Here is a 20,574-nt window from a genome sequence, read left to right on the forward strand (position 1 = left end):
AAAGCCGATCAGCTGTTATCGGTGTCAGCCGCTGTCCAGAAGTGCTTACGGAGCTTAGCCGTCTACGTGTAGTGGCAACTGTGGGTACTACACATCCGCCTCCTGTGCAATAGAATAGGAGTCAGATGTGCAGTAAGGCTAGTTTCACATTTGCGTCTTTGTGCGCAGCGCATCATGCCTAAGTAGAAACACATGCAAAAACGCACATGCGTTTGCTTTTATGCGCATGCGTTTTCTTGGTGTCACATTTCACAGGATGAAAATCCTTGAAGAATCCTTGAAACAGACTCCATCAATGGGACACCAGTAGGCATGTGTCATGGGAAGGGGTGGTTTAAACCAGTGTCTAGACATGTATACTCTTAAAACGCATGCGTACGCAAACGCAGGCGTACGCATGTCCATGCGCACGCCTGCGTTCCCATAGACTAATGTGTTTTGACGCATTCTGTGCGACGGACCCATAAATGCAACATGTTGCCTCCGGCATGTCTAGACGCAAACCTGGAAACGCATGCGCACGAAAACGCAGACGAACGCGTACAAACGCAAGACCATGCGTACGCCATGTTAAACATAGGTACGCATGACGCATGCGCACGATGCGCTGCGCAGAAAAACGCTAATGTGAAACCAGCCTAACAAGCCCCGGCAAAAACAAATAGACAGCTAAGCTCCGCAAGCACAAGTAAGTACTTCTGGGCGCCAAGTGCCGGACCCCAACCTATCAAACATTGATGCCCTATCCTATGGATAGGACATCAATATTAAAGTAGTGCACAACCTCTAATGAATAACTAACAAGGCAACAATGGTCCAGAAGCAAGAATTTAAATTAATAAGAACCACACAAGTTCTGGCTGATTAGGTGCCATAACATTACTGAGCACATTTTTTGCTAGCAATCAAAATGAGAACATACAAACATACGACACATTCATAGGAAAATGTACCAAAACTGGTGGACGTATAGGAGAAAACGAGAACCTAAATGACATCACGTACACAAGACGACCAAAGGGCATTGCTCAGAGAACACGTACGGTGTGAACGAGATTGCTTTAGTCTATATACATGACACCACTTACAACCTGCATTTCTTTTCAGACTTGGGCCGTCATCCGTGGATATTTATACAGCTGACGGATTGGAAATGCAGGCCCACAATGTATTTTTTGTCTTTAAAATTGATGTTTTCCTTTTACAGGATGTGGGCTAAAATTAGTTTTGGTGCAACCGTAGTCTGGGGGATTTAAGGTGCAACTGGGAAGAAAAAAAAAAAACAAAAAACGACAGACAACCCAAGTAAACAGGGATTTTTTTTGAACTTTTATTTCCAATTTCTTTGGATTACCAAATAAATGAGCTTACATAAAAAGCAATCCAATTCAAAAAGCCAAATGCTTGGAAACTGTTAAATGCAAAACAACTCCAAAAGTCACACGTAGATGGCTAGTATGCAAACAGTAGCCACTGCAATAACTAGGCTGCATCAGGCTTAATACTTTCATGCCCAGTTTTCAACTGATAAACGGTGTATGGTGTCTGCATTGTTCTGTGGATAAGGAGAATCCTTTGTAGAGGCGAAAGAAAAAGGGAAAAATATAAAAAATAAAAATAAAAATTGAAGGGCAGATTTGTATTATCCTGTCTCCTCTTGAGGCAATTCAACCAAAGTTATGCAGTGCTAGCCGAAACATGTCATTTGTACAGACCCAGGTGTCCTGCACGTTCTTAAGTAGAAACATTTGATGGAATCCAATAACCTGGTCATCGTCTGCCTAAAAAAAGAGAAAAAACACAACAGAATTAGCCTGGAAATATACGGTCAAACTACACAGTCACATCAGTACATTACATCAAAATTATATATAAAAATTACACAAACCTAAGGCCGCCATTTTTTATCACATTACCTGCAAGTAGAGCTAAGCAAATCCATGAACAAACTTACTAACCGGCAATTATTCTCCATCTTTCAGGGTACAGACACAGTGGATCCGGATGCCTGGTGACTGCTTCTACACCCCTCTAATTAGCTCTGTTTACGTCTCTGATGTGTTATTACACATTTATATTGAGTCCATGAAATAGTGCAGAGGCTGCTGTGATCACAAGACCTTTGTAGCAGTAAGTTGCTTCTTGGTAATTGTGCTTGCACCCCGCCCCCATTCACCAGAGTCATTTCCTACCGTTGACTTAAAAAATCTAGAGGAAACCCCTTTAAAAATCAGGCCATCACTGCTTTCAAAGAAACCTGTCACCCGAAAAAAAATGTCAATATCCTACAGATATAGGGTTACTCTGCAGGTTAATAGTGTTCAAAACCTGTACACAGAGCGGTGTCAAACTGCACCGGCGCTGCTTCTATGGCTGGAACCCGAATGCTGCCAAGAGGAATAAAGTTAATTTGCTTTCAGCAGCGGGGAACTAAGTGCCAGCGACAGGTGGGTTCACAACCCTATTAACGTGCAATTTAAGCCAATATTTGCAGGTTAATTGCATTTCTTTTTCAAGTGACAGGTTCCCATTGAGATTCCTAAGGTCAGTGGTCTTTAAGCAGTTTACTATGTTACACATCTGAATATTATGGAGAACTCTGTTACAAGTTACATGTAAACAAATAAATAATTCTTATCATACATGTGGATAAAGCTGCATTGTGAACCCCTTAGCTGAACAAATGCCTACAAAATAGTCAGAATATGACATCAAGCAGACAAGTTTTCAAGCAAGTGCAACTCGGATTTCACTGTACTTGTAAAAAAAAATAAATATAGGCTTTCCCACCATAAGCACAGAAAGTGTACATTTTGTTGTGCGTCTCTCCATTTCTGGATCTTCTGCCTCTCAGATTTTATGCACAACTAATACAGTTCACCTAACTTCACCAGTGATAGATCAATGACAGAGCTGCTGCCCCTTCCTCACCCATCCTGCAATACAGATTCTGCCTATTTCCCTGCCACCTACTTGTGATAGGATTCTTTCTGTCAGGAGGCAAGCTGAAGCTTCATCTTATAGGAATGCACTGGAACCTCTGCACATGCCACCTTTATATAGAGTCAGTTGTGAGTCAGCAAAGGTTCACTGCCAATCATTTTATGGTATCTATATTTTTTGCTCTCTTCTATTAAGGATAATTTATATCTGTAGCTGCATAGGGTGGGATAGAGAGAGGTGGTGTAGTGTGGCAACTACCACGAAGGATGCAATTGGTGACTATACTTGACTTAAGTACACACGACCGCTGCTAATAATGAAGGGAGTGGGATGTACGGATGCAATAAACGACAGAATATTGCTCACGAAAACATATGGGGAGAAACAAACAATTTGAAGTGATAGCAAAATGGCCCTAGTGGCTTTCAAAAATAAAGGACAACAGCATTAATGAAAAGAGCACGCCATGTCAACCATGTGTAGGAAACACCAGGTTAGCTAATTAATTAATGGGACTGTCAGCACAGAGTTTGAACAGCTATTAAGTCCCACCGCTTAGTGATTCACAGTGAGGCCTTTCATTTAAATACAGCGGGGGGGGTGCACGATAGAGGGGAAAACAAATCAGGTGAGAAGGTGTAAAGTGGCAGGTAAAAGTTTGGGCACCCCTGGTCAAAATTACTGTTTTTGTGAACAGTTAAGCAAGTTGAAGATGAAATGAGCTATAAAAAGTCCAAAGTTAAATATGACATTTCTTTGTACTTTAGGGGAAAAAAAACTAATATTTTAAAAAAAATTACAAAAAGGAAAATGGGTTGATGCAAAAGTTTGAGCACCCTTGGAGATGTGCGCGCAGTTAACTTTGACAAAGGTTTTCGACCTTATCAGGCTTGTTCACCATCATTGTTAGGAAAGGCCAGGTGATGCAAATTTCCCAGCTTTATTAAAGCCTAGCCTCCTCTAACCTTGTGCCAAAAAACAGCAGCCATGGGTTCTTCTAAGCAGCTGCCTAGCACTCTGAAAATGAAAATGGTGGCAGCCCACAAAGCAGGAGAAAACTATATGAAAATACTTGCCATCTTCTATTTGCTCTTTCCGCACTTTGAAATGTGATTAAGAAATGGCAGCTAACAGGAACAGTGGAGGTCAAGATAAATTCTGGAAGACCAAGCAAAATTTCAGTGAGAGCTGCTTGCAAGTTTGCTTGAGGGGCAAATCAGAACCCCCACTTGACTTTACAAGATCGTAAGAAAGATTTAGCAGACTCCAGATATACCAGAGTTGTGGTACATTTTTCTACTATTCAGATACACCTGTACATACATGGCCTTCATGGAAGAGTCATCAGAAGAAAACCTCTCCTGCACCCTCACCATAATATTCAGCATCAGACGTTTGCAAAAGAACATCTAAACAAGTCTGATGCATTTTGGAAAGTCCTGTGGACCGATGAGGTTAAAAGTGAACTCTTTGGCCATAATGATCAAAGGTATGCGGAGAGAAAAAAGGGCAACAAATTCTTGATGCCAACGTAACATCATCTGTAAAAAAACTGAGCATGAAAAGGGGATGACTTCTACAAACAGATAATGATCCTAAACACACATCAAAATTCACAATAGACCTCAAAAGACGGAAGCTGAAGGTTTTATAATGGCCCTCACAGTCTCCTGATCTGATCATCATTGAAAATCTGTGGCTAGACCTCAAAATAGCAGACGATGGAACTGGGCTGTGGAGTCGGAGTCGTGGAGTCGGAGTTAGTTTTGGTTGGAGTCGGAGTCGGTAGAAATGTACCGACTCCAGCTTTAAAAAAAATGTATTAATATTTCATAATTGAACTTTCATATGAATTTTATAAATGTTACTCAAATATATATGTTCTATCAAACTATGAACAACAGTGATAAGCAGTTCTGCTGGAGATAGAGACATTTCTCACTTCTTGTGTGTCACTGTTCTCCACTGCCCTTATCTAATCTTATACTTGGTTAACCTCATGCTGCCCCAACCCCCCTACTTACAATGTATGAAACTGAAAGTGAAAATGTGCTGCAAAATTCTTAGTAGTAAAGCTCCTCCTCTAGACTAGATCATACTAGGTGTGAGTCTTCCACGCATCTCACAGCTGCCTGCTACTCAGAAGAGGAAGACTGTAAGAAGTATTATCCTTTCAACAAACTTTGTATCAGTTAACTGTGAGTACATGAGGAATAATAACAGTATTACTGACCACTATATCAGTTGTACGACCTGGCAATAATTTTGTACAATTGTTTTTAGGAAAAACAATTGTCATTTGGATTGTGAATGCAGAATTAAAAACCTGAGAATGTCAAAGAAGCATCACATTAAATCAGCTGTATTTGAACATTTCACCATCACTCAAGATAGAAAACATTATGTCTGTCAGTGTATGACAAATGATCCAGACGAAAACAAATGCTGTGAAGCCAAGATGAGTGCATATTCAGGCAAAGATAAAAAAAAGGCCCTTCCAGAGCTTCTAATCTAAAGAGACATTTACAGCGCTTTCATCCAGAAGTACTGAAAGCAGTGGATGAGAAAGACTGCATCCAAACCAATGAACCAGTGCCCAGCTCTTCCAGCCAAACAAAGGAGCAGAGAACTTTGCAGCCATCAGTTGCAAGATATTTTGTCAGTGACAAAGTTACTGTGACAATGACAGTAGATACATTTAAAAAACAGATCATAGAGCTTGTTGTAAAGGATAGTGTGCCTATTTCATTATTTTCACGACCAGCTTTTGTGTCTGAATGGGGAAATGGCCCGCAAGCTTGGTGTTTCTCTGGAGAGAGAGAGTATTAGAAAATTAGTAATCGAAGCTTTTAAACAAAAGGAAGAACTTAAAAAAACTCTCAAGGGACGCTTTCTGTTTCTTAAAATGGATGCCTGCACACGTCACAGAGTGAACTATTTTGCCATCAATGTCCGATTTGTTTGTGACAAAAATGAAATAGTTACCAAGACATTGGCAGTAAAAGACACCAAAGCTCATCACACCAGTGAGTTTCTCCAGGTCTTGGTGGAAAAGGTTCTGCAAGTCTATGAACTTAAAAAAGAGCAAGTTCTTTCTGTCGTAACTGACAATGCTTCAAATATGATAAGTACTATTAAGCTAATGAATGAGAGTAATGATGGTGACCAGCAGCTAGAAGAACATTCTGGGTCCACAGACACAGAAATGTTTGAAATAGAGGAACACCGTATTGTAACTGAGGAGCAAACTGAAGTTGCTTCAGATGAACAGCAACGTGATAGTTTTGATGATCTTGTTGAAACTGTGTCAATATGTTCTTTCATTCATCACATGCGCTGTGTTGTGCATACGCTACAGCTGGCTATAAGAGACAGTCTGCAAGAAGGACATGCTGCTGCACTGATTGGCAAGGTGAGAAAATTGGCTACTGTTGCCAGAACCCCTAAAGTTGACTCAATTTTGAAGAGACGTGCTGGAAAAGGGGCAATTATTGATCAAGCCACACGATGGGGCAGTACTTAATGATTCAGCGCTTGGTTGAACTGAAAACCTTTCTTGTAGACATAGCTAACCCTCAACTGACGCTAAATGAAAGTCAATGGAATCAGGTGACTGAGCTGGAAAAATTGCTAGAGCACCCATTTACAGTGACTAAAAAATTACAAGCAGAGGACTTAACTCCAGGTATTTTCTTAAAGGAGTGGAAGAACCTGATGTTTCGCCTGTCCCAAAGAGGAGGGTTAATTGCAAGTGGCATTGCTACATCAATGAAACGGAGAGAGGAGCTACTATTACAAAATAACATTCTTTTGGCAGCTGTTTATGTAGACCCAATGCATCGGATTCTTCTAGATGATCAACAGCTAAGTAAAGGAAAAGAAGCTCTGTTTGAAATAGCAGTAAGGATGAAAGGGTTGCAGAACAGTCAGGAGGAACAAGAAGAATTTGGTCGTCCTGCCACATCTTCACCCTCATGATCAATTGATGAAGAATTGAATTTTGAAAAATATTTGGATCACAAGGACCGTGCAAAGCGTTCCCGCATAGAAGAGGAGTCATCCCCATCAAGGAACACAGCCAGTACATTTCAGCAGAATTTTTCATGTGCACTAAAAGAAATTGAGAAATTTGACCGTTCATCAAAAATAACAGTGCAACAAGCGATTCCTCTGTATCCTGACATTGTCAGAGATGTTGCCCGAGTGGTTACTGCTTTGCCACCAACACAAGTTAGTGTAGAGAGGTTGTTCTCTGTTCTCAAAATAATTAGATCAGATTTGAGGGCATCCATGAAGGAGGATCTGACAGAGGCAATACTTTTTCTGAGGACAAATTTATAGATTTCTTCTTATTAACTGCATATAAGTGTTTATTGCATATTTACTTACAGTTTAGAAAAGTTTATAAAAGTTATTTGCTATATTCTAATTGTATTCTAATAAATGTAGTTTTTGCTCTAAGTGGTCTGATTACTTATATGATGGTGAGAAACTGAATAAGCACGATGTTTAATATTTTACAACAGTAAATTTGTTGTTATGAATTGGCCATTTATGAAGGAGTCGGAGTCTGATAAAATCCAGGAGTCGCAACTGTGGCTTACCGACTCCACAGCCCTGCGATGGAAGAGGACCCAGGAATCTCACAGAACTGGAAGAATTTTATAAAGGAAGAATTAATGAAAATCCCTCAAACAAGACACTTAGTTGGCTACAAAAAGCCTTTACAAGCTAAGATACTTGCAAAAGGGGGTGCCACTAAGTACTAACCATGCAGGATGTCCAAACCTTTGTATTGGCCTTTTTCCACCCTTTTGCAGATTTTTAAATGTAAAAGATTTAAAAAAAAATTATATTATATTATATTATATTATATTATATATTATATATACACACACACACATATATATATACACACATATATATATATATACACACACACACACACACACACACACTCACTGGCCACTTTATTAGGTACACCATGCTAGTAAGGGGTTGGACCCCCTTTTGCCTTCAGAACTGCCTCAATTCTTCGTGGCAGAGATTCAACAAGGTGCTGGAAGCATTCCTCAGAGATTTTGGACCATATTGACATGATGGCATCACACAGTTGGCGCAGATTTGTCGGCTGCACATCCCTGATGCGAATCTCCCGTTCCACCACATCCCAAAGATGCTCTATTGGATTGAGATCTGGTGACTGAGGAGGCCATTTGAGTACAGTAAACTCATTGTCATGTTCAAGAAACCAGTCTGAGATGATTCGAGCTTTATGACATGGCGCATTATCCTGCTGAAAGTAGCCATCAGATGTTGGGTACATTGTGGTCATAAAGGGATGGACATGGTCAGCAACAATACTCAGGTAGGCTGTGGCGTTGCAACGATGCTCAATTGGTACCAAGGGGCCCAAAGAGTGCCCAGAAAAAATTCCCCACACCATGACACCACCACCACCAGCCTGAACCGTTGATACAAGGCAGGATGGATCCATGCTTTCATGTTGTTTACGCCAAATTCTGACCCTACCATCCGAATGTCGCAGCAGAAATCGAGACTCATCAGACCAGGCAACGTTTTTCCAATCTTCTACTGTCCAATTTCGATGAGCTTGTGCAAATTGTAGCCTCAGTTTCCTGTTCTTAGCTGAGAGGAGTGGTACCCAGTGTGGTCTTCTGCTGCTGTAGCCCATCTGCCTCAAAGTTCGACGCACTGTGCGTTCAGAGATGCTCTTCTGCCTACCTTGGTTGTAACGGGTGGCAATTTGAGTCACTGTTGCCTTTCTATCAGCTCGAACCAGTCTGCCCATTCTCCTCTGACCTCTGGCATCAACATGGCATTTCCGGCCACAGAACTGCCGCTCACTGGATTTTTTTTCTTTTTCGGACCATTCTCTGTAAACCCTAGAGATGGTTGTGCGTGAAAATCCCAGTAGATCAGCAGTTTCTGAAATTCTCAGACCAGCCCTTCTGGCACCAACAATCATGCCACGTTCAAAGGCACTCAAATCACCTTTCTTCCCCATACTGATGCTCGGTTTGAACTGCAGGAGATTGTCTTGACCATGTCTACATGCCTAAATGCACTGAGTTGCCGCCATGTGATTGGCTGATTAGAAATTAAGTCTTAACACACAGTTGGACAGGTGTACCTAATAAAGTGGCCAGTGAGTGTATATACACATACATACATGTAAATATGTTGCCTAAAATACAAAGGAAAGGTGTCATCTTTAACTTTAGCCCTTTTAGAGATCACTTCATCTTCAACTTGCTTAACTGTTCACAAAAACAGTAATTTTGACCAGGGGTGCCCAAACTTTTACATGCCACTTTACACCGTCCCACCTGATTGTTTTCCCCTCTATAGCCACCCTCTGCCCTTATTTGATTGACAGCTTTTGTTTCAAAGAGCTAAAGAAGGGCAGAAATAGATGGAAACCAAACAGGTGTGAAGGTGTACATAAAAAAAATTGACTGCTGTGAAGCACCGAGCGCCTCTGCTTGGTTTGAACAGTCAATCTGTGCTGATAGATTCCCTTCTAAAGCGAGTGAAGTATTTGGGTTATCAAGTGAAGCCGACTGTAGGAGAAATGTTCAGATGAATGCTTCAGTTCCTAGGTTTTAGTAATCAGAGCGGGTTTATAGCCCAAAATACATGCATAAGGTAAAAAACGCCACTGACGGACGGTGTCAATATCCTTTAAGAACTTTCATAAAGACATCGGTGGATCTTGTGACGTAGTGGCTACATCATTATCCATTAACATAAGCAGTGGCCATGCTCTGCTCATATGGTGGGTATCCGAGGGTCACAGCTCTAGAATATACTCACATTCAGGACATGCATACTACAACCCTAGGCATGCGTCACACTTGGGCCGTATACTATGCAGTGTTATGCAGTTTGTTTCTTTGCAGGATGCCTTTGGATGGAAGAGCACAGCAGACAGACATACTCTATATACACCAACCCGATAGAGACATTTGATGATGGCATCAGGAGCTTCTCTGCCCATATGCAAAGTTGAAATTGCAAAGCATTATTTTATTTAGACTGAAAGAAAGACTTGATTCTTTTTACAGAGCAAAAACGCAAGTCAGCATGTGTGAAACCAACTTTGATGAGGTTCAGCTTAAAAAAGAAAAAAAATAAATACTGATGATGGCCTTACTCCCCAATGACATTCTCTATAGCAGTTCATCAGGTTGTCTCCTGTAATGGCTTCCGATGAACAGGTAGTCTCGTCAAGAGTTCATTTGTCTGATCATCGGCCTCCACCTAGTGTTTTTTACTATCGTGTGCGATTAGCAGAGGCAGCGTTGAGTACACAGCTCAGTACAGTGCAGAGCCCTATCCAACATCTGTTCTAAGCCAGATTATGGCAAGACCCACTCAACTAAGGAAAGAGAAAAAGTCCAGCCTCACTGAGACATGTAGGTCAGTCAATATGCAATATTGCTACAACCTTGAAGGTATCCCCAAGTGCAATAATGAAAACTCAGTCGCTATGATGAAACTGGCTCTTAATTGGGACTGCACCAAGTAAAAAACAAAAAAAAAAAAAACAACCTCTGCTATGATGCACACTAAGTAGTAGGCACATTTTAACAACTGTACAGTAGAGACTGCATCTATTCGACCATAAAAGCTGGATTCTTGCAAATAACTCACTACTAAAAAGCCAAAATCAGAAGAGGCAAGTTAGGGTCAAGCAATAAAATGACTGGAGAGTAGGTGAGTGGAAATATGTCCTGTGGTCTGATTCACAATTTGAGATTTTGGTAGCAGCTGCCATGTCTTTGTGAGATACAGAAGTGAGTACTGTAGACTGTTTTTACGTGTGGTGCCCACTATGAAGCATGGAAGGGAGAGGTGTGCCAGAGATTTGCTGGCGATTCATTCCAAATTCAAGGCGCACTTACCCAACATGGCTACTACAGCGTTCTGCAACGATACACCAACCAATCCTGTTTGCGCTTAGCGGGACCGTAATATATGTTGAAACCATATAGTGACCCAATCCAGGCTATGTGACCAAGAAGAAGAAGAAGAAGGATGGAGGCTGCATCAGAAGTCACTGCCTCCGCCATCACCCAACCTCGGCGAGATATTTAGGATGAATTGAACAGCAGGGTGGAAGCAGACAAGCACTCGGCAACTTTGTGAACTTCAAGACTGTTGGTAGCCATTCCAGGTGCTTGTGAGAATGACAATGGGGTGTAAAGCTGTAAGATTACTCCTTGTTTTCATGTGTTCTTCGGGATTTTTCTGCCTTCCGTCTGAATCAACAATGTGCACATGCTTATAAATGATGAAGGAAAACCATTGCATGAACAGGTGTGTAGTGTACAACAAACCCACACTGGTCTGATGTAGTCTGCCTGCCATCTGTACCTTACGTCATTCTATAAGACCAATCGTATATCAGTAAGAAAATAAAACGACAAGATCAGGCAAGTTTGGGTTTTTAGTAGGCCCGCCTAGTCTGTCGACAAACATCAATAGTATATTAATGATATCTGCAACCCTACATAATACTGTAGATAAGATGAAAGCTTTAAAAAAAAAACAAAAAAAAAAAAACACATTTGTGAAGGTGGCCTATAACGAAAAGTTAGCAACTCAAGGCAAAATAAATAAATAAAAAGTCAACCAAACAAGCACACACCTCTCATCTGGACCAGGAATCAGCTATATGTTGTGCAGCGCTAGCCTGAAGACCTCATTGGTACACACCCAAGCACCAGAAATACATTTCAATATAAAGATTTGCTGAAATCCCAGGACTTGGTCATCATCTGCCTGAGCAGAAGGTATGAATGGGGCGGGTGGGGGGAGAAAAGAAGAAGAGAGAAATGAGAGCCGCAGCAGGACAGAAGAGAAGAATGAAACTTTCAAGCAAAGTTGTAAAGTAGTTGTATAGCCAAGACAGAAAAGGGTTAAAAGCGCAGTCAAACTCTCTAGCTATAAAAAGTCATATTTTCCTTAGAAATCCACAAACATGCACAAGTACAACACCACAACAACTCATGTAATGATGGTGCAGAGTATAGTATGGCGATGCCGTATAAAACAGAAAACGCTTCGGAAAGTGATTGTATTTGGAAGGTCAAAAGGGTTGTCCAGAACCAGAATACTGAGGGCCAATCAAAAGTGACTGTGCTCGGATAAGGTGTTATCTTGTGCATGCTCAGTGCCAATTAGAGCATGCCGAGACTACTGTATGAGTCGACATGGCTGGATGTCTCGTGCCTGTTTGACAGCCGTGAGAGATGCAGCCACGGCAACTCTAAGATAGAGTATCTTTGGTGTGCTCTAATACTATTAGCCCTCAAGCATGCACAGATAACACCTTATCCGAGCACGCTCGTTCATCACTAATAATCATCAATAGGTTCTTAGGGGTCCAAGACCAAGCAGACCAACTAATCAGCTGTTTATATCCGGCAACCGCGAGACTTGCTCACATTGTATAGTCGGGACACACCTGAGCCACACATGGGAGCGGCAGTTCTCAGCGAAGTTATCCACTATCCGGACTTAGTTACTGTTTTTTGCCATAAATGCTTAAGGATAATGACCCTAAATACCCCCATATACCTCTTCTGCCATCTTCATGTTGTTTTATGCCTTTCAGCTTCACTCCCTGTCCCCTAGCACCAGCTCTGATCTCAGCATCCTCTGTTGCCTTCCTACTACATTGCCCATTATCCCATGTGCTACGCTGCAAGCCAGCAGTGAGCAGAGACCTGTAGCTCCGCTTACACCTTCATACTCCTCCCCCAGCCTCAGCATAATGTCCTAGGAATGACACTGTTGCCGACAGACCACTGGTACAGTGCATAGAAGTAACACACAGCTATATTGGACCGCGTTTCAGTGATGTCCGCATTTAGCATTAATCTTCCCACCTATAGGAGTAATGGATTTAGGGACGGCAGTGAATTTTTCGAATACGATTCTAGTCCATGTGTGAACCTCGTCTAAAGTACCGTAATATTTCCTAACAGGCCATAAACTGTGCTAGGCATAACCCATCAATAAATACACGATTAGTGACAACCTCTTTAACCCCTGTACAAACCTATTTTTTCAATAATTTGATAAGCAACATATGGAGCAGCTTCTGGCGCTGAGCCCGCACCTTACCTGGCAGATGCCAGCTGTGCAACACGGGCGGCATCTGCCTGTAACTACAGCAGCCGGAGCGTGTTTTAATCAATGCAGTTAACCACTTAAATGCCGCTGTCACTCTGATAACTGCATTTAAATGACATCAGTGCTGCCGCTGCACTGTAGATGGCTTCCATTGGCTGCCCGTGTTACGACTGTGGGGGAAATTGCGGCGCTACCATCTTGCTCCTGAAATGAAGCCCAGATATCATTGGACATCATAAGACTACCTAGACTTCCATATATCGTGTACTTCAGAGTTATCGCATTGTATAGTATAAGCAAATTGCAGGTTCACATTCCCTAATATGAAAACAAAAACTACAAAATTTAAAGTAAAAAATATAAAATCATTGACTTTTCTTCCCTAAAAAAAAAAAAAACCCGCTTGTGAAAACACCAAAACAAAACATTTTGAAGATCCAGAAATGAGGATATTCAGTCACACTTCCCCACTCTTCACCCACAAAGCAAATACAATAAAAAACAAATCGTCGTATGTACCCCCAAATGGGTGTTAATAAAAGTCAGCTCAGCATGAAAAAAAACAAGCCCTAATACATCCCTATGGATGGAAAAAAGTTCTGTCTCCAAAGTGGAGAAAAAAAGTTTTGTTTTTTTTCCCCAGCAAGTTTCAAAACTTTTCACCAACAAAACAAAATAAATTAACTGTACAAGTTTGGCATTCACCTTAACCCTTTAGTGACAGTCAATTCTGACCTTAATGACCGGGCCAAATTTTACAATTCTGACTTTATGTGGTAATAACTCTGGAACGCGTCAACGTACCCCACTAATTTGGAGACTGTTTTTTCGTGACATATTGTACTATGCGATAGTGGTAACATTTCTTCGGTATGACTTGCGATTATTTATATAAAAAAATTAAAAAAAAAAAAAAATTGGAAATTTGCAAAAAAAATTGCAGTTTTCAAACTTAATTTTTGGACCCTTAAATCAGAGATATGTCACAGAAAATAGTTAATAAATTACATTTTCCACATGCCAACTTTATATCAGCACAATTTTGGAAACAATTTTTTTTTTTTTTTGGGAAGGTAGAAGGGTTAGAAGTTGACCAACGTATTCTGATTTTTACAACAAAATTCACAAATCCATTTTTTTTTTTTTTTTTTTTGGGGGGGGGGGGGGGGGGGCCCACCTTCCATTTAAAGAGACTTGAAGGGCCTCTATGAAAGAAAATACCCAAAAATGACACCACTGTGAAAACTGCACCCCTGAAGTGTAAAAAACCACATTCAAGAAGTTTATTAACCCTTCAGTTGCTTCACGAGAACGGAAGCCATGCCGAAGGAAAAAATGAATTTTCACAAAAAATGTACTTTAGAACCAAACTTATATCTTCACAAGGGGAACGGGAGAAAATGTTGTGCAATTTCCCCCGACTACACCGATACCCCATATGTGGGGGAAATCTGTTTGGGCGCACGGCAGGGCTCAGAAGGGAAGCAGCGCCGTTTGACTTTTTGAAAGCAAAATTGGCTGGAATTGAGAGCGGACGCCATGTCGTTTTTGCAGACCCCCGAAGTGCCTAAACAGTGGAAACCCCCCCCCCCCCCACAAGTGACCCCATTCTGTAAACTAGATTCCTCAAGGAATTTATCCATGGGTATAGTGAGCATTTTGAATCCACAGGTATGACACAGAATTTGATAACATTTGGTCGAAATATTGAACAGGTCGTCATTAGTGTTGAGCACAAGTGCTCGCTACTCCAATTTGCATTGGGTCCTCAGTTATGCACCGAATATCGCAGGTGCGCGAGTGAAACGCTCAAGTCCCTGCCCCGCATGTTTTGCAGTTGACAAAAAAAAAAAAAACACGAAGGGATCTGCGATACTCCATGCATACTCGAGCCCCCATGCAAACTGGAGTAGCGAGCACTTGCGCTCAACACTAATGACGACCTGTTCAATATTTCGACCAAATGTTATCAAAAAGTCATATCGTTTTTGTTTGTTTTTTTAACCTTTCAAAAACAAACAAAAAAAAAAAAACAATTCTAACTCCACCCCCAACACAACCACCAAAAATTAATAAAAAAAAAAATAAAAAAAAATATTTTATAATTTTATAACTAAGCGGGTGACAAAGGGGGATTTTATTTACTTTTATTTTTTATTTTGATCACTGTGATAGGGTCCAATCACAGTGATCAAAAGTATCAAATAGGAAACATTCCATATCCTTGCCGGATACCGACCAGGAGCTCTCAGAGGGCGCACTGCGCAAGCGTTTTTTACCCAGGAAGATGAAACCGAGAACCAGGGGACGGCGGAGGTATCGGAGGGGGCTTGAAGAACCCCATTTCTCTCTTCTCTGATATGTCAGATCATATCAGAGGAGAGAGGAATTCATTTTAAATCGGTCTTTATTTGTTGGATCGCCTTTATTTGGAGATTTTCCAATGCTGGGGGGCGCTATACCCTTATTTCTCAGTGCTGTAAAAAAGCGATGCTGTGGAATAAGTACCCTTAACTGCGGCCGTTAAAAGGCACATCAGCAGTTAAGTGGTTAAGAGCACCGACCTGGAGAAAGAAGCTAACAGCCTAACAGATCTTTACAACACAATGAAAAGGCAAAAAAGCTAATAAAAAAAAAGACAGAAGTGTGGGGTTTTTTTATTCGATACAATTTAAAAAAAATAAAGTAGTCAACTTTTTTCTGTCAAGAAAATCATGTGACTCTTGGAATAAAATGAGGAAAATATGAAAGCGCAAAAATGAAGAAATTATTGGATAAGGATGCATTTACATGTCCATCAATCACAGACTGCGCTAACCTGCCGGTCCGCTGGATCTCCTAAGGAATAGGCACATGAGGCAGTCAGTAAAGCTCAGGGGACCTGCAGGGTCGATCTACGCATGGTCTGCGTTTCAAGGATGTGCAAATTTGGAAATAAAAGGAAATAAATCTGAAGATAACAGCTGTGCCGATACACGAGCTAATGAAAAATGTAGCACTGCAGGTACACACAGAGCTCACATCCAGCCTATATTACTAGGGGAGACACTCCTACAATAAAAAAAATCTGAAACTTTGATCAGGATGCAAATGTATATCAAGGGATCTTAAAATGGATAAAAGAATGAATGTTGCAGACAGAAGTGTGCAATATCTTTAAAAAAAAATAAATAATATTATTATTATTATTATTATTATTATTATTATTAATAATAATAATAATAATAATAACAACAGTCACATGAAAGAAAAAAATTTCCCGTTTTCCTCACCGAAAGAAAAAAAAGTTGCATTACGGAAAACTGCAGAGGGTTTTGTCGGCACGGTGTAAATATTACTCAAATACTATTCACTGCAATATATCATCTGGCTGTAACGTAGCACCAGAGAAAAATTGCATGTGAGTGAAAGTAGTAGTTAGGACAAGAACAGCCTTCGGAAGACATGCTAAACGTACACAGAAAGCGAATGTGTGCATGTAAGCCATGCACTTAGCTATACAGCACGGTGATCAACATGCCTCCCACTAATATGACCACACCGGCAAACACTGCCCGAACCTCACACCCAAGACACCAAAAACACAACAGGCATCACCCAGTACTAGAGCTGTCATTAGAAGGGGCAAATGTCACAAACACGTGGAAGCAAATGTAGATGACAGGGTGGTCTGGGACGATGACATCTGCATAATTTATGACGTGCCAACGTGAACGCTGCAGGTGCCCATTGTGCAGAGCAATTTTACCACTATTTAAACCAGGACTACTCATATGCTTTAGATAATTATATGGCTGACTGCTATTTCTTCAGACTTTCCCCACACGCACGTTAAGAGTGCTTGGATCCTCACTAAAGAAAAGCAGCTGCCAGACTGTTCTAGCGGAAAAGGATTGGGCATGTGAAAGTGCAACAAGTCTACTCGCACTGTTATTCCAACCAATTACTGAAAGTTGGTAGAAGGAAACTTTCATGCACACAGACAGCTGGCTTATCCTGCAGAAAATCGGGAGAAACCCCAACACACAAAGGATAGTGGGCTTTACTGTGCAACTTCAATCGATTCTGTATGGCACCTTTAGGAACTGAGAGAGGAGGAGTTGAAAAGATGAAAGGGATCAGACGCCACCTTAATACTCTCTTCCACTATACAAGAAAGGAGGTTATCCAGGAACTTTTTTTCTTTTAGTATGGGCCTAAAAACCAACAGGCAGGTAGTTGCGTTTTGTGCCGATGCTCGGCACAGAGAGGTCACAGACCGTTCCTGCTGGTAATTCAACAGCTTCCATTGATGTCATGTCAACAGTGAACTGGTTTCTCCTCCCCGCTGTTCTGTCGATGAGGCATGACTGCTGACATCATGCTGATTGCCAGCTAACTGCAGAGACCAGGCTGTCAATAAGCATGACGTCGGCAGTCATGACTCTTCGACAGAGCAACCTGGAAGAGCTGCTCTGTTGATGTGGAGCAGCTGAATCACTGGCAGAAGCAGTCAATCTGTGCCAACAACAGGTAGAACATGCAAGTAATTATCACACAGTTAGTTTTTAGGTCCATAGTAATAAAAAAATAGTCCTGAATAAACCCTTTAAATAGGGGATGAAGTGATATTCACAAGGCATGCTCAGTACACACACAGAGCAGGACACCTCGACCCTAGGGGTGAAGTAGATGCGATTACCTTGAGCTGACCTACAACCATACTGATGATACAATTGTCAGGTGTCGGCTGATGGTCTTGTGAAGTGATGCTATGTTGGATCTTCTGGAAAGGAAGCATCTGCAAGATGAAATACATACAAGATATCAATAGAGTGGAGGGAAGGAAGAGGGGGAAAAAAAAAAAAAACATTATGAGATTTAACTGAATAATTGGCTCATTTATACTGGTATTACTGTCCCAGGTTATATTCTGGGTCATCCAGAACATAAACACAGGCTAGCCGACTTCTGGAAAAACAGAGGGACAACCTTGCTATAGAAAATGCAAAGAAGAAACGTTACTAAGAAATGAAACAGGGTGGATAAAAATCTTGATTTTTTTAAAAAAATCAAAAAAATCAGATTTTTTTGATTTAAATCATTTTTCTTTTCATAGACTTTAACCATCCCAGTAAAATGTCTGTTAAAAAAATAGGTTGTAAATTAATTGCCAGACTTACCACTAGTACTAGGCTCCTGGTGCATAAGAAGCTGTGGGGGTTCATTGACATTAGTTGTATCACTATCAACATCTTCATTTCCCTTCTGGTTGCAGTTTTCATAATGTGATTTCAAACGGCAAACAAGTCCTTGGATATCCTTTTGACAGTATTTGCACTTTGCTCTTGCACCTTTCTTTCCAAGATCTGCTGCTGGCATCTCAACAAAATGAACCCAAATAGGGTCTCTCTTACGACCTGCTGCCATGGCTCACACAGATCACTTATGAAGTTTGATTGTTACTACAGCCTGAGCCAAGCACTGCTGATGTTACTACAGCCTGAGCCAAGTACTGCTGACTATCCAACAAGTTTGGGCATGTCAACTGAATGCAGGGAAAAAGAAACTAAACCAAAACTGAAACCAAGCTAGAAGTGTGGAATTAAAGGGGCAGTATGAACAAAATGTGGAGGCTATTAATAGTTTATACAATTAAGACATGCTGCTTTTAAACACCTACCTATTGCCATATAGTAAAACAAAAAAGATTTTTACTTACTTTGGGGTCCCCCCCTCACCCTGGCGTTAGATCGTTGCCCCTAGTTTCGTCCGTGTAACTATGGGCGCACATGCACACTGCTCTCACTTCTCATTTTAATCGTGATTTATATTAAAAAAAAACCTTTTGATTTAAATCAGTGATTTAAATCATGATTAAAATCGATCCGATTTAAATAGAAAAAAATCTTTTGATTTAAATCGTGATTTAAATCATGATTTAAATCGGCGTGATTTAAATCAATCCACCCTGAAATGAAATAAGAAATAATTGATGTTAGCAGTGAAATAAATGGGCAAATCTACCAAGAACACACTGCAGACAACTTTGTAGGCAGAGACTTCAATACCTTCCAGCACATGTTTGGTCTTCTACTTTTCACTCTACACCTGTTCTCACAGACAGGGGGCACCAATGGATCCCAGGGGCAGGTTCCCCATCCATTACACATTTGTGTCAAATTCTGCACGTGTCAAATTGATTAATAAAAAAAAAAAAAAAATTATTCAGCCGAGTACTGTACTTACTGACAACTTTTCAATAATCGCATCTTTGCCTTGATATTGCTGACCTTCCCAAGTTAGGCATGAAGCATCAGTCTGAAAAATAAAAAGAGAAGGAGGATAATAACTAAAATAAATAAAAAAGCCTCTTCCTCAACCTCCTGGTGTCACAGCCAATTTTGACCTCTGACAATTTTTATTTTGTGCTAGTCTGATTGCAAGAGCCTTAACGGTTTCATGTGTCTCTTTACAGAACTGTACAAAGGATGTTTTTGCACAGTGATCTGTACTTTATATTGATACTGTATTGGAATATAGATTTTATGTACGTGATTAAAAAGGGTTGGAGTTGTTAGGGTTGTGTTGGGGGTTAGGGTTAAGGTTATAGTTGGGATTATGGTTAGTGGTGTGTTGGGGTTAGGGTTGGAGTGAGATTTGTGGGGTTTCCACTGTTTAGGCACATCATGGGGTCCCCAATAGCGACATGGCGCCACCATTGATTCCATCCAATTTTGTGGTCAAAAAGTCAAACGGTGCTCCCTCCCTTCCAAGCCCCGACGTGTGCCCAACAGTGGTTTACCCCAACATATGGGGTATCAGCGTACTGAGGAAAAATTGCACAACAACTTTGGGGGGTCTAACGTCTCCTGTTACCCTTGGGAAAATAAAAAATTGGGGGCTAAAAATTTGTGGAAAAAAAAATTATTTTTTTATTTTCACGTCTCTGCGTTATAAACGTCTGAAGCATTTGGGGGTTCAAAGTGCTCACCACACATCTAGGCAAGTTCCTTGGGGGTGGGGGGGTCTAGTTTCTAGAATGGGGTCACTTGTGGGGGGTTTCTACTGTTTAAGCACATCAGAGCCTCTGCAAACGTAACATGACGCCCGCAGACCATTCCATCAAGTCGGTATTTCAAAACGTCACTACTTCCCTTCCGAGCCCCGACATGTGCCCAAACAGTGGTTCCCCCCCACATATGGGGTACCAGCGTACTCAGAACAAACTGGACAACAACTTTTGGGGTCCAATTTCTCCTGTTACCCTTGGGAAAATAAAAAATTGCAGGCTAAAAAAATCATTTTTTGTGGAAAAATGATTTTTTATTTTCATGGCTCTGCGTTATATACTTCTGTGAAGCACCTGGGGGTTCTCCAATGTTTAGGCACACAGGGGTTCTCCAAACACGACATGGTGTCTGCTAACAATTGGAGCTAAATTTCATTCAAAAAGTCAAATGGTGCTCCTTCTCTTACGAGCCCTGC

General features: G+C 41.0%; 1 protein-coding gene across 1 annotated transcript in view; it reads right to left on the reverse strand.

Annotated features, from left to right (window-relative positions):
• Nucleotides 1–1,306: 1,306 nt before the first annotated feature.
• NUTF2 (nuclear transport factor 2) overlaps nucleotides 1,307–20,574 on the reverse strand; it is a 53,025-nt gene continuing 33,757 nt past the window's right edge. The window contains exons 3-5 of the mRNA XM_073581717.1: nucleotides 19,336–19,407; nucleotides 17,789–17,887; nucleotides 1,307–1,781 (exon numbers count right to left, since the gene is read on the reverse strand). Of these exons, the coding sequence (XP_073437818.1) occupies nucleotides 1,668–1,781; nucleotides 17,789–17,887; nucleotides 19,336–19,407 (285 nt within the window). The 3' untranslated portion in view covers nucleotides 1,307–1,667. The remainder of the gene's footprint in view (nucleotides 1,782–17,788; nucleotides 17,888–19,335; nucleotides 19,408–20,574) is intronic.

Source organism: Dendrobates tinctorius, unplaced genomic scaffold, assembly GCF_039654945.1.
Source record: "Dendrobates tinctorius isolate UK_male_01 unplaced genomic scaffold, ASM3965494v1 ptg000009l, whole genome shotgun sequence".
Lineage (NCBI taxonomy): Eukaryota > Metazoa > Chordata > Amphibia > Anura > Dendrobatidae > Dendrobates > Dendrobates tinctorius.